This window comes from Labeo rohita, chromosome 10, assembly GCF_022985175.1.
Source record: "Labeo rohita strain BAU-BD-2019 chromosome 10, IGBB_LRoh.1.0, whole genome shotgun sequence".
NCBI classification, from domain to species: Eukaryota; Metazoa; Chordata; class Actinopteri; order Cypriniformes; family Cyprinidae; genus Labeo; species Labeo rohita.
Genome location: NC_066878.1, coordinates 5,460,973 through 5,478,871, shown reverse-complemented (window position 1 = coordinate 5,478,871; position 17,899 = coordinate 5,460,973). Strand labels below are relative to the sequence as shown.

General features: G+C 37.7%; 2 protein-coding genes across 4 annotated transcripts; both read right to left on the bottom strand.

Annotated features, from left to right (window-relative positions):
- Nucleotides 1-855: 855 nt before the first annotated feature.
- Nucleotides 856-12,323, bottom strand: rabgef1 (RAB guanine nucleotide exchange factor (GEF) 1). 3 transcript variants are annotated; one of them, XM_051121308.1, is made up of 10 exons: nucleotides 12,247-12,323; nucleotides 11,203-11,395; nucleotides 10,874-11,067; nucleotides 8,061-8,204; nucleotides 5,732-5,898; nucleotides 5,563-5,644; nucleotides 4,435-4,567; nucleotides 3,660-3,751; nucleotides 3,308-3,564; nucleotides 856-2,210 (listed from the first exon to the last, which is right to left on the bottom strand). In XM_051121308.1, the coding sequence occupies exons 2-10, from the start codon at nucleotides 11,379-11,381 to the stop codon at nucleotides 1,809-1,811; spliced, it is 1,650 nt and encodes a 549-aa protein (XP_050977265.1). In that variant the 5' UTR covers nucleotides 11,382-11,395; nucleotides 12,247-12,323; the 3' UTR covers nucleotides 856-1,808. The 3 variants fall into 3 exon arrangements, with proteins under 3 accessions (XP_050977265.1, XP_050977264.1, XP_050977266.1); XM_051121307.1 differs by having other exon boundaries at nucleotides 12,230-12,294; XM_051121309.1 differs by lacking the exon at nucleotides 8,061-8,204 and having other exon boundaries at nucleotides 12,230-12,294.
- A 1,005-nt stretch (nucleotides 12,324-13,328) lies between these two features.
- Nucleotides 13,329-17,766, bottom strand: kctd7 (potassium channel tetramerization domain containing 7). Its single transcript, XM_051121900.1, has 4 exons — nucleotides 17,041-17,766; nucleotides 15,904-16,073; nucleotides 14,640-14,818; nucleotides 13,329-14,566 (listed from the first exon to the last, which is right to left on the bottom strand). Exons 1-4 carry the CDS (start codon nucleotides 17,335-17,337, stop codon nucleotides 14,190-14,192), a joined length of 1,023 nt encoding a protein of 340 aa, XP_050977857.1. The 5' UTR covers nucleotides 17,338-17,766; the 3' UTR covers nucleotides 13,329-14,189.
- Nucleotides 17,767-17,899: the final 133 nt, after the last annotated feature.

Sequence of the window (17,899 nt, the reverse complement as noted above, 5' to 3'; positions counted from 1 at the left end):
CTTAAAAGCGCCAACATCAAATATTTAATTCATGACTATCCAGGTTTGCTTGTTATCAGTTTTAACGGTCTTAACCGTTTTAATGTAACTAAATTCTTAAATGTTTGTCATATTTAGAATTTTTATGTCAGATTGACCTAATGCATTTGTTTTTCCAGTGTAACAGTAGTGGTTAAAACTAATGAAGAGTAGGTGATGTGCAATAAATATGGCTTTTTTGTTAAATACCAATTTAAAAATCTTATAATACAAGCTATATCGATGCCTAAAATAACCAAATGAAAATTAATGTCACATACTGATTGAGTAATGACTGCAAATGTAAAGTACTTGCATCTCAGCACATCACTTGTGGAACGTCTCAACACTCTTGAGAGACACTGACCTATATTCTATACTGAGAACCTCTGGAGGCCTGCAGGTGCAGAGGAACCATCGTACGACACTCAGGTTTGGTGGGGCTGCAGATCTGTTATGGATCTGATGGCTCATTAAATGAGCCATTTTCAAAGTCCCACATGAACGTGCAAATTAAACTATTACATTCAGGCTATACCCAATGAGACGCAATTCAACTCATTTCAGAGATATTTGAGTTAGCAGACTGACTTTTGCACAGCATATCCTCACCTACCAACTCTAAGTAAACAGTTATGCACTGAAAATAAGCACTGATACAGTACTGGACTTCATACGAATTTTTAGTGTATGCTTCAAAATAAAAATGAATAAAAAGCACACTGTTTTCTAAATGTTATAGGCCATTGGGTTTAAAACAAGGTAGAGACAATTCTATGCTGACCATCAGATGTCAGCATTGTGCTGATTTCTTAAATAATGACTCACACAAAAAAATAACACACCTCGTTATATTTACATCATAAATAAAGCAGTTCAATTTAAATATCACACACAGTCATAAATGAAAATCATTACTGTGAGTGAAACCAATTATTTTCACATGAGTATAGTGTTTTGCTAAGTACCTGTTACAGTTACAGCTGGGGCAGTATTAAAATTAAAACTTGATCACATTTAAACTGGGCTTATGTAATGCAGACAACATCAAATGCAAGACTCGTTAATTTTTTTGAAGTGTGTACAACCTTTGGTCACTATGACAGAAGTGCATAAATTTAAGTGAGCAAGTGCACAGCTTTATACCTATAATTCCTATGTAAATAGTGTTTATTGCTGTATCATCCGCACAACAGAATATTTAATCAATTATGTGACCAAGCATTTAATATCGGAATGTACCAAAATACGTCAAAATTCCTTTAAAAGGATAAAAATCTGCATGGGGTTCAACATCAAATTTCCTATGTAAGTACAATTTATATATCCTTAAAACAACCTTCATCCAAAAGAAATACACACTAAGGCATGGGGGTGAAACACCCTACAGTGAACATGACTTATCTACATGAGAAACGCTGATATGTGGTGTATGATCACATTAAGAGAACGTATTAGCAGCTATTCGATTCAGAAAACTCATATTAAGGTAGACCAACCCACTGCCAGATCTTCTAAAGCCAGGTTAGAACGCTTATTTAGTTTCACAAACTGCCTCGTCCTTTATGAATCAGCTGCGCAAGTGTTGTCAGACAGGAATATGTTTGTGGAAGATATATGACGGGGACTGTGTAAGCAAATTTAGTAGACAAATGGAATGGGCAACAGCCATCTCATCCTAAATACAGAGAGAAAAAGAGTGGAAAACCTGGACAAGAGCAGCCACTGCATTTAAAAATGCTTTACCCGTCTTGCTACGACCATGTCGTTGGCTTATTCACTCCGCTACGCTAACCCGCAAATACTTGTGGTTGAAGAGGAGGTGGCAGCCTGTCGTTTTCCACGTTCTCCGCATCGATCGCGGATGCTCGTGGTTTGATCTCTAGCGGGTATCGCTCCAGGATTTCCTGCACCTCGCGAGCCACGCTGTCCTGCCATTCTGCCAGTTCGGTCTGAAGGTTCTGCGCCCCCTCGATGACCTGCTGCTGTCGTTTGTCAAGGTTGGATAGGAGCTTGAGGTTGTGATGGATCTGGCTAAGTGCTGGGTTGACACGGGAGCCGCTCTGCGGCCAGGCTGCGGGATCGTCTTGCCTTCGAGGGGAAGCCTGACCGGACATGTAGCGCTCAAAGTCCTCAGGGCTGAGATTCAACGAGTGGGCGTCCAGCTTCTCTATGAAGGCAACGGCACAGCACTGCAGGGAATGCATGATGAGGTGAAATTGAGAATACACAATGAAAAAGGACAACGAAAATATGTGAATCCAAAAAATTGGACTAGACTAAACAGAAAGTTTACCAACCAAAATATTTCACAAAAAATTTAGTTTGGACTACCTTTTATTTTAAGGGCTGCCCCCTAATAGTCGACAAGAGGAGGCTTGGTTGACCAAAATTTCAGCTTAGTCGCTGAAAAAACAAAATCCACAGGAAATGGCGAAGCCACGCAGTCCGTGACGACAGATAGTTAACAGCTGGTCTATGTGGTACATCGGGCAGGATATCGATGTGCTCACCTATCATTAATTGACCTCAAATATGGCTTTTCATCTGAATGATGTATGTAGTAGCAGCTTTACTTGGTAGCTCAATATAATGCTAACCAAGAAAAATGTGCGCTATTCAAATGTCTGTGTGAAGTGTGGAAGCTGAATAGTAGCGTGCTCACTGCGTGACAGATGGAGGTGCCGGTGAGGTCACTTGCTCTTGAAATACTCCGTCATTTTTGGTCATAGAGATAAAAGTAATACATCTCAGAATCTCTAAAGACTCTATTTTTAATTGTGTGCATTCACAATAGCGACGAAACACTGTGCTTTTGTAAAATAATGAAAGCAAACAGGATGCGCTTTCTGCCGTTTCAGTCTCTGTAAACTTGAGTGCATCACTTTAAAACTCCATGTATTGAATGAATAGATTGAAATGTCTACTTTTAAGCCAGTTCAAATAGAAAACAACATTCTCAGATAATCCGTATGAAATATGCATACAGGCACATACTACTGCAGTCAGTGTCACTGACTTCATCTTTTAGGCCAAAAACAAGCAAAGCACTAGTTTATCAATAAAATATAAAAACTTTAACACAGTTTACTTGCTGTTTTTTCCTAAAACATAATAATTATTATATCTGCCGGTGCGCTGTGGCAAACTTTTTTTGTGTGCGTTTGAGCACTTACTGGGCTATGTATGCAGGCCATTAAAATGAACGACTACTAGTCAACCAGAAAAATCTTTAGTCAAGGGCAGACCTAATTATTTTTGAGCCACTCTAAATTATATGTGGACCCACCAGGTTGGTGAAGTAGTATCCATCCTCTCCAGTCATAAGTCTTGAAGGGTTGCAGAAGCGTGTGATGTACTGGATGTTGGACTGCAGCCGTGGCGGGTTGGCCTTCAACACGATATAGATGAGGGTGGGTAGGAAGTCGTCTGCAGAAGCTGGTTCGTTCTTGGTGACCCTGATGGCGTTGAAGATGTGCTTGCTGCAACTGGTGATGCAGGCCAGTTTATCCCTGGGCACACGCTTGGAGTCCATCTCAATGATATCTGAGGTAAACATAATAATAAGAAAAAAATCTTGTATGTTGATGGAAGAAAAAACGAAATTAGAAGACAAAATAATACCATCCTTGCAGACTCACCGGTGATGGCTTTGACTACACTATCAGAGACTTCAGGGATCTCCTCGTCCACAGGAACACACAACATCTGAATGGTTACCCAGTGTAAGGCCCTGGAAAAACATTATTTAACAAAAAATTTAGGTTTGCAGATTTTAAAGGAGAATGGCGTAAAAGAATCATACATATTTGAGAAATTTTCATATTTCAAGTTAACACTGACATGGAGCGTGTTGTTAAAACATCAATATTAAACATAAAACTTAAACAACAATTTAAAAAAATATTTTGGTAACTAACTGTAACAAGTTTAAAGGTATAATTCACACAAAAATAAAATAAATTGTCATTAATTACACCAGTGGTTTAACCTCAATTTTATAAAGCTACGAGAATACTTTTTGAGCACACAGAAAACAAAAATTATGACTTTACTGAAAGTTGATCCACTGCTGTCACAAGGACTATTTTAACAATGTCCTTACTAACTTCCTGGGCCTTGAACATATTAGGGTCAGAAAGATCTCTGATTTCTTCAAAAATATCTTAATTAGTGTTCTGAAGATTAATGAAGGTCTTACGGGTTCGGAACAACATGAGGGGGAGTAATTAATAACAGACTTTTCATTTTCGGGTGAACTAACCCTTTAAGCTAAGGTACTAAAATTACTAAAACTAACGGTGAAATAAAAATAAAACTAAAGAGAAAAATATCTTTAAAAAAATAATAGTACCTAATTTAAAATATCAAGAAAATACTATAATAGCATATAAACAATACTAAACACTGGCTGACCGAATCCTGCGCTGGGTGGCCAGGTCTTTTTTCTCATCATCCGAGGTCTCTGGACAGAAAACGCTTTTGTAGAGTCGAGTCATGATGTATTTTTCCACTTGGTCCATTACCCTGTCCACTTTCTCAGAGGAGCCTGTGGAAAGCGGAACCCACTGAGGTTTACATTTGCAAAGAAAGAATTCATGTGGCTTCTGGCAAGCAACTGAAAACCATAATCTGTTAAGTATAAATGTACACAAATGTAAATAATCATTAAGGTCCGATCACAGCATTCTACAGAGGATGACTGGTTCTACTCTTATATAACAAAAAAATCCTTTACATACCTCACATTCCTGTGTCTTACAAACAAACATGAAATCAGATTGTTACATAACCCCACTCCCACATCATCAGGCTGGGACAACAATGAAGTTTCTTAGGTGGTTAGCAGACATGGTGGCCGGGTGTACTAGATTTGCCCCAGTGTGGTTTTTGTTAACCTAAACTATTAGAAACGGTTCTTGATAATAGAAACAAAGCTTAAATAAAGTAAAATATAAATATTATATGGAATTTTTTTTTTTAATTGTGGGGACAAAAGAAATGCTTTCTTGGCAGCTAACTGAACAAAAAAGTAGTCAAGTTCTAAAATTGCTAAAACTGAACTCAAAATAAATTAAAAAATGTAAATAAATAAATTCTAAAGTTAAAAAAAAAAAAATTTTTAATCTTTCATCAGGTTTAGTCAAAAAAAACCCAACATACTTTCACAGATAATGTGTAAATCTGTCATGCTCTCAAAATTCAAATTTGATTGAGAGCTGTGGGCCAAGTAAATGTTGCGTTATCTAAGGTTTGGATGTGTCTGCTCTAAAAATTTCATGCTGCAAAATGCTTAAAACAGACCACATTAGACTGCAATCTCACTCATTTTAATGTCCCAGCCTGACCATATTTAAAGAAAATATTTCTCAAACAACTGGGCCCAACTACACACAAAACACATCCTTTTTTGGTAATCTATTTCGAAATACCATTTCAAACAAAACCAGTAAACAGGTAAATGAGATTCAGTATCCATTCAAAACATTTGAGACTTTTTGACTAATTTAGTGGTGCCAAGTTTCTCCGAAGCATTAATTCTACCTTTAAAATGATTCAAGAGTCGGTCAGACATGCTCTGATAGAAGTCCTGCACACACTCAGACAGCTCTTCAGCACTCAGATCCTTCAAATAAGAACAAATACAATAGAATATGTTTACTTAAATGACTAAAATCCAAAGTTTAAGCGGGCACGTGTGCCTGTTTCACACCTTTTTATTTCCCATGCTCTCTATGAAACCACGACTCTGCTTGTGGATCTCTCTGCCGGGCTTCTGTAAGGCCTTTAGAAACTCCACGAAGTCTCGTGACACGCGATCGGTCTCGATGCTGGACTGACGGGTGATGGAAGGACTGGGTGTTTTTCCCTCGTGGCTCTCTGAGGAACACAAATAAGCACATTTACAAACAAGCTGTATGAACATACTGTAAGAGGATATTAAAATTGATCGGATGAAAATGGAAATTCAGCAGTTAGTTTTACAAAACAGAATGTTATGTGAAATTAAGTCATTTCCCATAATTCTTACAACAACTGAAGAAACAACAAAACAGTTCAGTGGAAAAGGCTGAATTACACATGACATTCTGCACAGATTAATGAAAGAACCCACTGAATAAACAACATAAAATGTTACATATCATATACAGTTGAGGTCAAAAGTTTACATACACCTTGCAGAATCTGCAAAATTGAAAATTATTTTACCAAAATAAGAGGGATTATACAAAATGCGTGCTATTTTTTATTAAGTACTGACCTGAATAAAATATTTATCCTAAGAGATGTTTACATATAGTCCACAAGAGTAAATAATAGTTGAATAAAATAAAAATGACCCCATTCAAAAGTTTACATACGCTTGATTCTTAATACTGTGCTGTAACCTGAATGATCCACAGCTGTGTTTTTTTGTGTTTAGTGTTAGTTGAGTCCCTTGTTTGTCCTGAACAGCTAAACTGTTCTTAAGAAAAATATTTCAGGTTCCACAAATTCTTTGGTTTCTCAGCATTTTTGGGTATTTAAACGCTTTCCAACATTGACTGTATGATTTTGAGATCCATCTTTTCACACTAATGACACCTGAGGGACTCATATGCAACTATTACAGAAGGTTCAAACGCTCACTGATGCTCCAGAAGGAAACATGATGCATTAAGAGCTGGGGGTGAAAACTTTTGAACAGAATGAAGATGTGTACATTTTTCTTACTTTGCCTAAATATTTTTTAGTACTGCCCTTCAGAAGCTACATGTTTCCCAGAAGACAAAAGTTAAATTTACCCTGATCTTCAAGTTCAAAAGTTTTCACCCCCAGGCTTTAATGCATTGTGTTTCACTCTTGACCCTTCTGTAATAGTTGCAGAAGAGTTCCTCAATTGTCCTCAGTGTGAAAAGATGGATCTCAAAATCATACAGTCATTGTTGGAAAGGGTTCAAATACACAAAAATGCTGAAAAACCAAAGAACCTGTGGGACCTGAAGGATTTTTCTGAAGAACAGCAGGCAGTTGAACTGTTCAGGGCAAACAAGGAACTCATGAACAACTATCACAACACAAAACAAAATAAAAACAGCTATGGGTCATTCAGGTAACAACACAGTATTAAGAATCAAGCGTATGTAAACTTTTGAACAGGGTCATTTTTATAAATTCAACTATTATTTTCACTTGTGGACTACGTGTAAACATCTTTTATGTGAAATACCTTATTTAGGTCAGTACTAAATTAAAAATAACATGCATTTTGGTATAATAATTAACTTTTTGCAGATTCCGCAAAGTGCATGTAAAATTTTGACCTCAGCTGTATTCATAAGTTGACTTGCATCCCATAAAAAGAAAGGACAACCTTCTCAGAAGTAGATCATTTTACTAAAATATTGATCTGTTGCCATGCCAACACCTTTGACAACAGATCAGAGTCAAAGACAGTAATAGAGTAGCTGAATGAACTGACAGAGATTTCTGGTTCCAGCATGCTTTGGCTAAACACTACACAAACAGACGTTCTAAACTCTGTTGCACGTGTCTTTCTAAACGCCCCATTGACAGTAATGGGGCGTTAGAAGGGTTTCAGCCTGAATGCATGCAGCTCATAAGTAACACTGATGCACTGGTTTGTTTTCTGGAGGGTTACAGTGATGTGGCACTAATACCCACCTCTCAGTCTCGATACCAGAGCTGCCACCAGATTGATAAGAAAAAGAGGAGGATGCATGACAATGAGACAGTGAACATGAAAAAAATGGTAGGGTGAATTCAATCAATTTTGACGTACACACAAACCAGCAGAGAAAAATGAACAAATACACACTACACAATGGTATGGATCAGGGCAGTATGTCACAAAGTACAGCTGAGTGAAATGTTGCTGTACTTTGTGAAATACTTTCAGTAAAGACACTTTTAGACAGTTACCTCATCAACACAGAACATCAAATCACACGGTGGTCCACCTCAGAAAAGACAAACACTGCAATCTCCACCCACGATCCCTTCTCACAACCCCAGATTTTCCTTCAGGCTCTGTCTGTTACCTTCAGTGGGGGAGGCCATCTCCCAGGGTTGGGTAAAAATGCCCTTCAGATCCCTCAGGAGGTTTTCTCCATGGCTCTCCCTCCTGCCCTGCAACTTCTCCTCTTTCTCTTTCTCCCGTTTCTCGCTTTCTTTTCCGGGGGGGACTAAAACACCCAGGGTAGGTAAGGGCGAAAGGGGGGTGAAGTGGATGAAAAATGTGGCAACAGAGTTCAGATGAAAACAAAAAAACGAGAGGGAAAAATGTGGGAGAGGTGGGGCGGAGATCAGACAGAACGGCAGAACAGCAACGAGATGAAGGAAACAAACTGAGAGATGAAGGGTGGATCACTTGGGCAAATAAAACCATCTTAAAGATCATGATACACAAATGATAAAATCATGTGACAGCAAATGAATATATAACTCAAATTAAGCAAGGATGACTAACACTGCCGTTTAAAAGTTGGGGATCAGTAATAAAAGGAAAGTTACACTTATTTGGCAAGAATGCATTCAATTGATCAAAGGTGACAGTAAAGTCATGTTTAAAATGATTTCCATTACATTTGAACTTTTAAGTCATTACAAGAAATTGTAAGAAAAAGTATGAAAAATATGAACTGTTTTCAACATTAATGATAATAAGAAATGTTTATTGAGCACCGAATCAGAATGATTTGACAGTAAAGCCTGGAGTAATGGCTGCTAAAAATTCAGCTTTGCCATCACAAGAATAAATTACATTTTAAATATATTTTTAAAAAAATCTTTGATCAAATAAATGCAACATTGGTAAGCATAAGAGATTTCTGGCAAAAATATTTTAAAAATCTTACTGATCCCACTGAACTTTTGAACAGTTTATATCTGATGATTCAATGATAAAGCCTTATAATTACCAACTTTCAGGTCTATTAAAGTAATACTAAACTAGCATAAATTATAAAAATTGCTGTTTGGTTGCATGCAGTCAGTTTAAAGGAGTAGCTAACATCCTGATAATTTACTCACCCCAGTGTCATCCAAAATGATTATGTCTTTCTTTTTCAGTTAAAAAGAAATTAGGGTTTTGAGGAAATCATTTCTCCATATAGTGGACTTCAATAGGAGCCAATGGGTTGAAGGTCCAAATTGCAGTTTCAATGCAGCTTCAAAGGGCTTTACACAATCCTGGTCGATAAATAACGGTCTTATCTAGCAAAACGACTGGTCGTTTTCTAAAATAATAATAAAAAAAATTCTATGTTTTGTGCTCATGCACAACTTTTCTATATTACGGCATGCACGGTTAGTTCTTCGCCTGTGTACCCCAGTTCAAAAAGGTAGGGTTGTGTGAAAAACTCCATCTCATTTTCTCCACCATCTAAAGATGAAACGGTATAAAAATTTCTTATCAAAACTGACCAAATTGATCATAGTTATCAGTATTATCACAGTATTGCTAAAATGTGCTGGAAGTGTTCATAAAGGACTGACGCATAAATTGTTTGACTAAGTTTTATATTGAAAATCATCAAACAATAATTTGGATAAACACTAAAACAATAACATCACCAATGATGTCCGGATTTTAAATGACAGCATGACTGACAACAGTTTATCTAATTACATGTATGAAATGTTTAAATAAAACTTTAAAAAGGTTTCATAAAATGGTAAGCCTTACGTTTCAGCCTTTAAATAAAGAAAAGGGTAAAGTCAAAATGATAACTGACTAAATAATGGTAATTAATGATTATATGTATTTTATCTGCTCCATAAACAATTCTAGATAGCTTATCTGCATAAGATACCCAAAATAAGCTTGTTTTTTATCAACCAGTTAAAATTTTACAGCAGAGCATGCAAATCCAATTTTTTTGGCCAAACAAAAACTGCACACAGGCTAAATGCAAATACAAGTCTCTGTAAATCCACTCTCTGACACTAGGTGGCAATTATGTAACAGCAAAATTACACCTGTTTACAGTAACCTCCATGGACAAAGCAGCACTGCAATTAAGAACACTATGCTGTGCACATATGAAATTGTTATTTAAACTTTGCTGTATGCTGGATAGTATTTATTTATCCTGAGTTGTAATCAAATACGGTCAAATACTAACCGTGGAGAATTTTATCATTATTTACCATCAAACCGGTAATCGTTCCATCTCCACCTCCAACTTTGCTTTGTAAACACTGGGTTCCAACATGACTGCGTAATGCATGAAGTCGAGCTAGTGCAAGATGAGCATTTGTGGTTAAAAAAAATACATAAATTTTTTTTTAAGAAAATGGCTGATTGTTTCACTAGACAAGACCCTTATTCCTCGGCTGGGATTGTGTAGAGCCTTTTGAAGCTGCACTGAAACTGCATTTGGACCTTCCACCCACTGACTCTGAAAAACCTTAATTTCTTTTTGACTCCAGAAAGAAAAATATAAACATCTTGGATAACATAGGGTGAGTAAATTATCAGGACATTTTTATTCTGTAAGCAAACTAATCCTTTAAGGCTTTATCAGAGAAATGCCATCCAATGACATGGTAAAATCAAACTGGGACTGTGTATGATCATGAGGGCGGTCATTTGCATATGAAACGAGCTTGATTTTCAAAAGGAATCTAGAAGCAACTATGTGTGATTTTCTATTTTGGGCTCTGAGGGAAAAGTGGCGTCGTAGGGAAAATCTACAGCCCTGACACGTCTGTGAAGCTCCACTAAATCAGTTTTCACTTTTTGATAAAGTTGGTGGCGGATGGAAAAGAGCACATCCAGTCCTGGACTGGTCCCACTGCAAAACAACACAAAAATCACACTCATATCGCACCAATCCCACACTCCTCATACCTTTTTTAGGGGCCGTGCGAGAGGAGGGGCTGAAGAACTTCTTTACGGTGGTGACCTTACGGGTCTTCTCATTGGTTTTCTTCTCCTCAAACTTGGAGAATGTGGCGAGAGAGTGCTGAGAGTGGGACTGCGGGGGCTGGGTCTGAGAGGAACTGTGACTGCTGACATAAGCCGCCTCCTCTTCTCGCTGCAGCCTGCGACAGGAAGCACGGCATTACATCAGACTGTCTGAACATCATTTCTGCTTTATGAATGTCCTGATGGTGCTGAATGTTTTATAATTAAATACTAAATAATGAATTGTTTCATTTCCACCATGTCCGACTCACTTCTCAGCCAGGGCCCAGTCCTCCTGGATCTGCCTCTGCCGAGCTTTCTGGTACTCCTCCCTCCAGCACTTGGAGCACAGGCCTTGCCATGCAGCATTGCCATAGTAACCGCAGCCTTTCTTACACAGCAGTTCTGATTGGTCCACATGGATCCCCCGTCGCTCTGATCGCTGACTCATTGTGTCCCTTTTGTCTAGGTAAGGAAACATGTTTGACATTGTGATATGAATTTGAATATTTGGTCTGCAGTTCATGCAGCAAGACAACAGGAGTCAGATACATAATGTGCTCTGCAAAAACATGCAACTCTTGCAGAACACATCAAATATGTCAACACTGCAATTTAAATGAGATGAGTCATATGCAGACTCTGAGCAAACCTGAAAATGAAACTATGTGGATATCAGATATACATACTTAGATTTACAATTCTTTTACAATCTAAAGGGCAAGCAAAATTGCGAAATGCATAGGTTTGATAATTATACAAGGGTGAATTCAGGTATACTGAGACATTTTTTGCCACTGAGATCTGAAAAAATGACCCAGTTAACCTGAAATCATCATCGTTAATGTCTAAATTATACTGCGACAGCCAATGGCGCATTAAATCTCGGTCGAAATTAAAAAGTGAGATATTCAAACGTATTTTTATAGTTTCAATGAAACACAAACACTCTGATTAAATGATTTAAACACTGATGACATGACATTAAACTCCGTGTTTTACATCACATAATAACGTCGTTCTTAAACATTAATTAATTAAGCTTAAACATTCATTGTCTAAAACAGGGTTTTAAAATAACCTAGACAATACATTATCGAGTGTAAATAACATAGAATGTAATTCAATCCGCCGCAGGCAGAGTTAGACACGTCAAGCTAGCAAAACAGCTACATGGCTAAAAACAAACGCAACAGCTCAACAGCAAGATATACGATAAATACGTATTACTAGTCTAAACAGACACTGAACAAAGCATTTAAAAAGAACAGCAAGTTTTAGTATTTAATGTTAATCTACCGGACAGCGACAGATACCTCGTCAGCGGTCTCTTCTCAAGGGTCACAATTACATCATATCCTTGCGACTGGTGTATGGGTTGTGTGGGCGGGGCTACATGTGGGCGGAGCTCGGAATGTCAACATTCCCTGTGACAAACACAGCGCATTCCTAATCCTTTGTACTTTTGTTTTCCAATCTGAATGTAAAAAAAGAATATGCTTTTCATAAATTGCAAAATATATGGTTTATTATCAGCACAATAAGAGCCAGTACAATGCAATACAAACATCAGTATTCACCAAATGTACAACAAAGAACAAATATGCATCGGTTCAGACTTGAGCAACGTAAAGTAAACTGGGCAAGACTGAAAATCAATCCCAGTTAGGATTATCAAAAGCATTTGAACTGGCGTTGGATATTCTGCTGCCAAAACACAGAGAGCTCATGCAACTTCATGTAGCTTTCACAGCTCTCATAGCGAACTAATGAGAGACAGAGGTTTAGATGACTAAAATAACAAGGGATGCTAAATCATATGTAGTTGTTGAGGGATATGGCAATTAAAAGCATGGACAAATGCTTTTGGCTGCAGAAAAAAGTGTCAAAGTAGCAAAATAGGCAATCTAACCTGCAGTAAAGTGGCTAACAGTCTTTTAGTGTCATTTTAAATATACTCATATTCAGAACATATTTAGTCTAGTACATAAACTTATTCTAAAAAAAGAAAACAAAGCTATTTGGGCTCTCCTTTGACATAAATCAAAACTTTTATGCTTGCCTAGTGATGTGTGGTTACTTTCGAAGGCTTTATGTGAAGCTATCAGTAGCTGTAATTATGAGTCAAGACCTTTGTATTCTTGTTCAAGTCAGTATATGCTGAGATTGCATGACGTAAGGTGTTCATTATTGGCAACATGACACGGATCAGGTCCTATATGTGACCCTGGACCACAAAACCAGTCTTAAGTCGCTGGGATTTATTTGTAGCAATAGCCAAAAATACATTGTATGGGTCAAAATTATTGATTTTTCTTATATGGCAAAAATCATTAGGAAATTAAGTAAAGATCATGTTCCATGAAGATACTTCATGTATATGTATGAAATATGTATGATACATACTGTAAATGTATGAAAACTTAATTTTTGATTAGTCATATACATTGTTAGGAATATTATCTGAAGAACTTTACAGGCAATTTTCTCAATATTTTGATTTTTTTTGCACCCTCAGATTTCTGATTTTAATTAGTTGTATCTTGGCCAAATATTGTCCTATCCTAAAAAAAACCATACATCAATGGAAAGCTTCTTTATTCAGCTTTCATATGATGTATAAATCTGAATTTTGAAAAAATTACCCTTATTTTTTTGTTACTGGTTTTGTTTACTTACTGGTTTTGTGATCCAGGGTCACATATGTATAAACCATGTAAAAAAAAATGTGGTAAAATACTGTAAGGGAAAAAAAGGTTTCCTTCTTAAGAACAACATCACAAGCTATAACAGACTTTCGATTTCCGAATATGGGTCCAGTTGAGTGATTCTTCGATCAAACTGTTAATACATTCAATACATCTAACACAGAAACATACTTAAGAGATGTCATATTTAGAACAGAAAACACTGTTTCACATGAATTCACTTCCTCTGAGGACGATTCCAGAAAATCCCTGTGGAACTACAACTGGACTAAACGATTCCGGGTTTATTCTAAACAAACTAAATAAATTACTTACAAAAACTAAGGAATCAACAGAGCTGCCCATAAAAGAAATTTTCGGGTTGCAAGTTTCATGAAGAAACAAAAGAGCAAATGCCACAATAACAGCCATCTTATTCAAAAGCTTGTCATTATTTCTACTCATGTTGAGTAGGACTCTGTGATCCTGCTGGTTTCACTGTAGACAGCAGTGAACTTTGTTTGCTCAGACTTGCGATTCTCGGTTCTTGGCAATAGTAAACACCTCACCCTTCACCACCAGGTGATTTTAAACTCATATATTGGCCTTTTGCAGTAGTAGTGGTTGATGAGGTGTTTGTCACACACACCGATGCATTGCTGGTCAGCAGAGATGCCGCGCTCTGCCAGGTCGCTTACTATGCAGTGAAGAAGGTCATAAACATCCGCCACTGCCTCCCAGGGCCCGAAGGACACGTCAACCTCACAATGGTGCTCAAACAGCTTGGCCTCGCTCTCCGAACGCTCAAATCGCAGCGAATTGAACAGCGGTCTTTCATAAGGGGTGATGGGCATCTCCTCCTTGTACACACAGATCTTCAGTTTTGCAAAACGAGCCTTCCTCTGCATGGCACGGAGTTTTGCAATCTCCACAATGCGCTCAAGATTTTCTGGAAGAAAAGGGGGCAATTGTTAAATCGACTGAACAGCTTTTTATTATTTTTATTGATCATTTTACAATACCTTTATAATAGGGCAAAAGATCAAGAAAAGCCTGTCGCACTTTCTCTCCAGTAAGTGGCTGGGTGTCCTCCAGGCTTTCCAAAAGAGGCCCAATAGCATAATACTGAGCTTCTCTGTGCACCGCACGAACACGGTCCCTCTGAGGCAGCTCGCCCTCTCGCAAGAAATTCAGAATATCCCTAATGCCAGAAAAGTGTATACAGTTGAGTCAAAAGTTTACATACACCTTGCAGAATCTGCAAAATGGTAATTATTTTACCAAAATAAGAGGGGTCATACAAAATGCATGTTATTTTTTGTTTAGTACTGACCTGAATAAGATATTTCACATAAAAGATGTTTACATACAGTCCACAAGAGAAAATTGTTTACATATGTTCAAAAGTTTACATACACTTGATTCTTAATACCTGTGTTGTTACCTGAATGATCCACAGCTGTGGGTTTTTTTTTTTTTTTGTTACTGATAGCTGTTGATGAGTTCCTTGTTTGTCCTGACAGTTAAACCGCCCGCTGTTCTTCAGAAAAATCCTTCTGGCCCCACAAATTCTTTGGTTTTCCAGCATTTTTGTGTATTTGAACCCTTTCCAACAATGACTGTATGATTTTGAGATCCATCTTTTTTACACTGAGGACAACTGAGGGACTCATATTCAATCGAAGGTACAGAAGGTTCAAACACCCACTGATGCTTCAGAAAGAATTGCATTAAGACCCGGGGGGTGAAAACTTTTGGAATTTGAAATTTTGTCTTCTGGGAAATACGTAAGTCTCTTCTGTAGCATCTGAAGGGCAGTACTAAATGAAAAAAAAAAAAATTATACTTAGGCAAAATAAGAAAAATGTACACAAGTTTACACCCCTGGTTCTTAATGCATTGTGTTTCTTGTAAACTTTTGATAAATTAAACTATTATTTTCTCTAGTGGACTATATGTAAATGTCTTTTATGTAAAACATTTTATTCAGGTCAGTACTAAATAAAAAATAAAATGCATTTTGTATGATCCCTCTTATTTTGGTAAAACCAGATTCTGCAAGATGTATGTAAACTTTTTACTTCAACAGTATATATATATATATATATATATATATATATATATATATGTATGTGTGTGTGTGTAAAAGATTCTAATAAGCATCAAACAGTTATTTAAGTAATCCACTGATGAAATAGCTAAATTCAGATAATCAAAATGTTTGCTTTGTATTTTTGGGTACTAGGCACCAACCATCATCAGATATACAATAATCAAAACACTAACCCAAAATATGCTCCGTCTCGGTCGATGAAATATCGCCCCTCTGCATCCCTGGGAATGTGGTGGCGGCCACTAAACATGGCAGCCAGCATAGTGTCCTCATAACGTCGCAGGGTGGACAGCCGAGTGGTGAAATATGTTCCTCCTACATTTAGGGGGATGACCTCAGGGAACTGTGGAAAGAGAGAAGCAACACAAATAGCCTTTTACATTAGTCTTCATGTACACTAGCACAGTAGTATTTTGAAATATGATTAAAAAATAACTCTTTTCAGTTTGAATATATTTTAAATTGTAAAAATTTACAATTGTAAAAATTGGCAAAGCTACATTTTCAGCATGATTACTCAAGTCTTCAGTGTCTCGTGATCCTTCAGAAATCATTCTGATATGCTGATTTGCTGTTAAAGAAACTTTTCCCAAACATTTCTTATTAGCATCAGTGTTGTTATGGACTTTTTAGGATCCTTTGATGAATATAAAGTTCAAGAGAAGAGCATTTGTTTGAAATATAAATCTTTTCTAACATTATAAATGTCTTTATTGCCATTTTTGGTCATTTCATGTTTCTTGCTAAATAAGAGTATTAATTTCTTTTTTCAAAAGAAAAAAAAAAAAAAAACTTACCTACTGTACTAGAATAGTTATGCACGTAAACCTTTTAATTGAATGCTGCTATATGTTTAAATTTTCTTAAAACCCATTAAGGATGATAAACAAAGGTGTTAGACTAATCATATTACACATCTTGACAGGTCACTCTGGGTTTATCAGCAGAAGTCTGTGGTGACACCTTTAACATAGACCTTGCAAAACACGATTAGTTTAATCCAGTCGATATGATTTGATGGACGTGTGCTGTGAACCAATCAAAAACGACGCCCACCCGCCCCACTGGGATACAGAACCAATCAGATTGCAGCAGTCTGGAGGCAAACACTCTCAATACATCTGTTGCCTATGGAAACGACTATGATTAAGCATGAGAAGCTGGGAAACTTTGACACGGCTGGTCCAGATAAGTTTCTGGGAAAAAATGACAAAGGAAGGCGAAGCGCAGATATTTTCGCTTGCATTTAACTTCTATCCAACTACCCCGTTATAAAAATAGCACATCCTCTTTAAACCTGGGGGACTTACCTCTTCAGGTGCGTCTAAGGTGCGAAGAGACTTCCCTAGATTCAGGTTAGGGACAGGTATGGCTGGTTTGCGATACTCCTCTTCCCCGGTGTCCGCGCCCGACATCGCATCTCCCGGTTTCTCAGTGTCACTCGCAGCCGAAAACACCACCATCACTCTCGGCTGCGGAGGGACCGTCCGCCCCTCCTGCGCGAACCTCCTCACCCGTGATGTTGCCATTTGGAGCGGAGCTGCTGCGCTAAAGGAAAGCGGAGGCGGCTCTCCGTTCGGGGTTTCGCCTGCTCCATTATGCTGCATGCACACACCCACAGCAGGTCTGATACGAGTGTCGATTAAGGCCCTGTCAGCGACTGTTGTGATGTCCAGGAGCACGGGAGGGTAGCACAGCACACCCCGAGCGAGAGGTGTGGTTTTTCTAGGCTGGTCAGGTGGATGTGAGATTGCTCGTGTGCGCTGGAAGCACGTACGCAAGTTACGGAGGTGACAGCGTACCGCTGGAATGTTTTCAGCTGTGCGCTGCGCTACAGGCGTAAACGTGAATAGAGATTTACAAACGTGCGTAACTTGTGTACACGCACGCAGTTCATCTGGCGTTTCTTTTATGTAGGACAGGGTTGAAATTAGTTACAACATAATGCACGCGATACAATGCAATTTACAGTCATAGAAACGCCGTTATAAATACTGATGTTGAAGTTGAAATTAGTTACATATTTACAATATACAAATACACTACCAGTCAAAAGTTTTTGAGCAGTCAGATTTTTAATGTTTTTTTTATAGGAGTCTCTTCTGCTCACCAAGCTAAAAACGGTAAAATGTTTAAATATTTTTACAATTTAAAATAACTGTTTTCTAT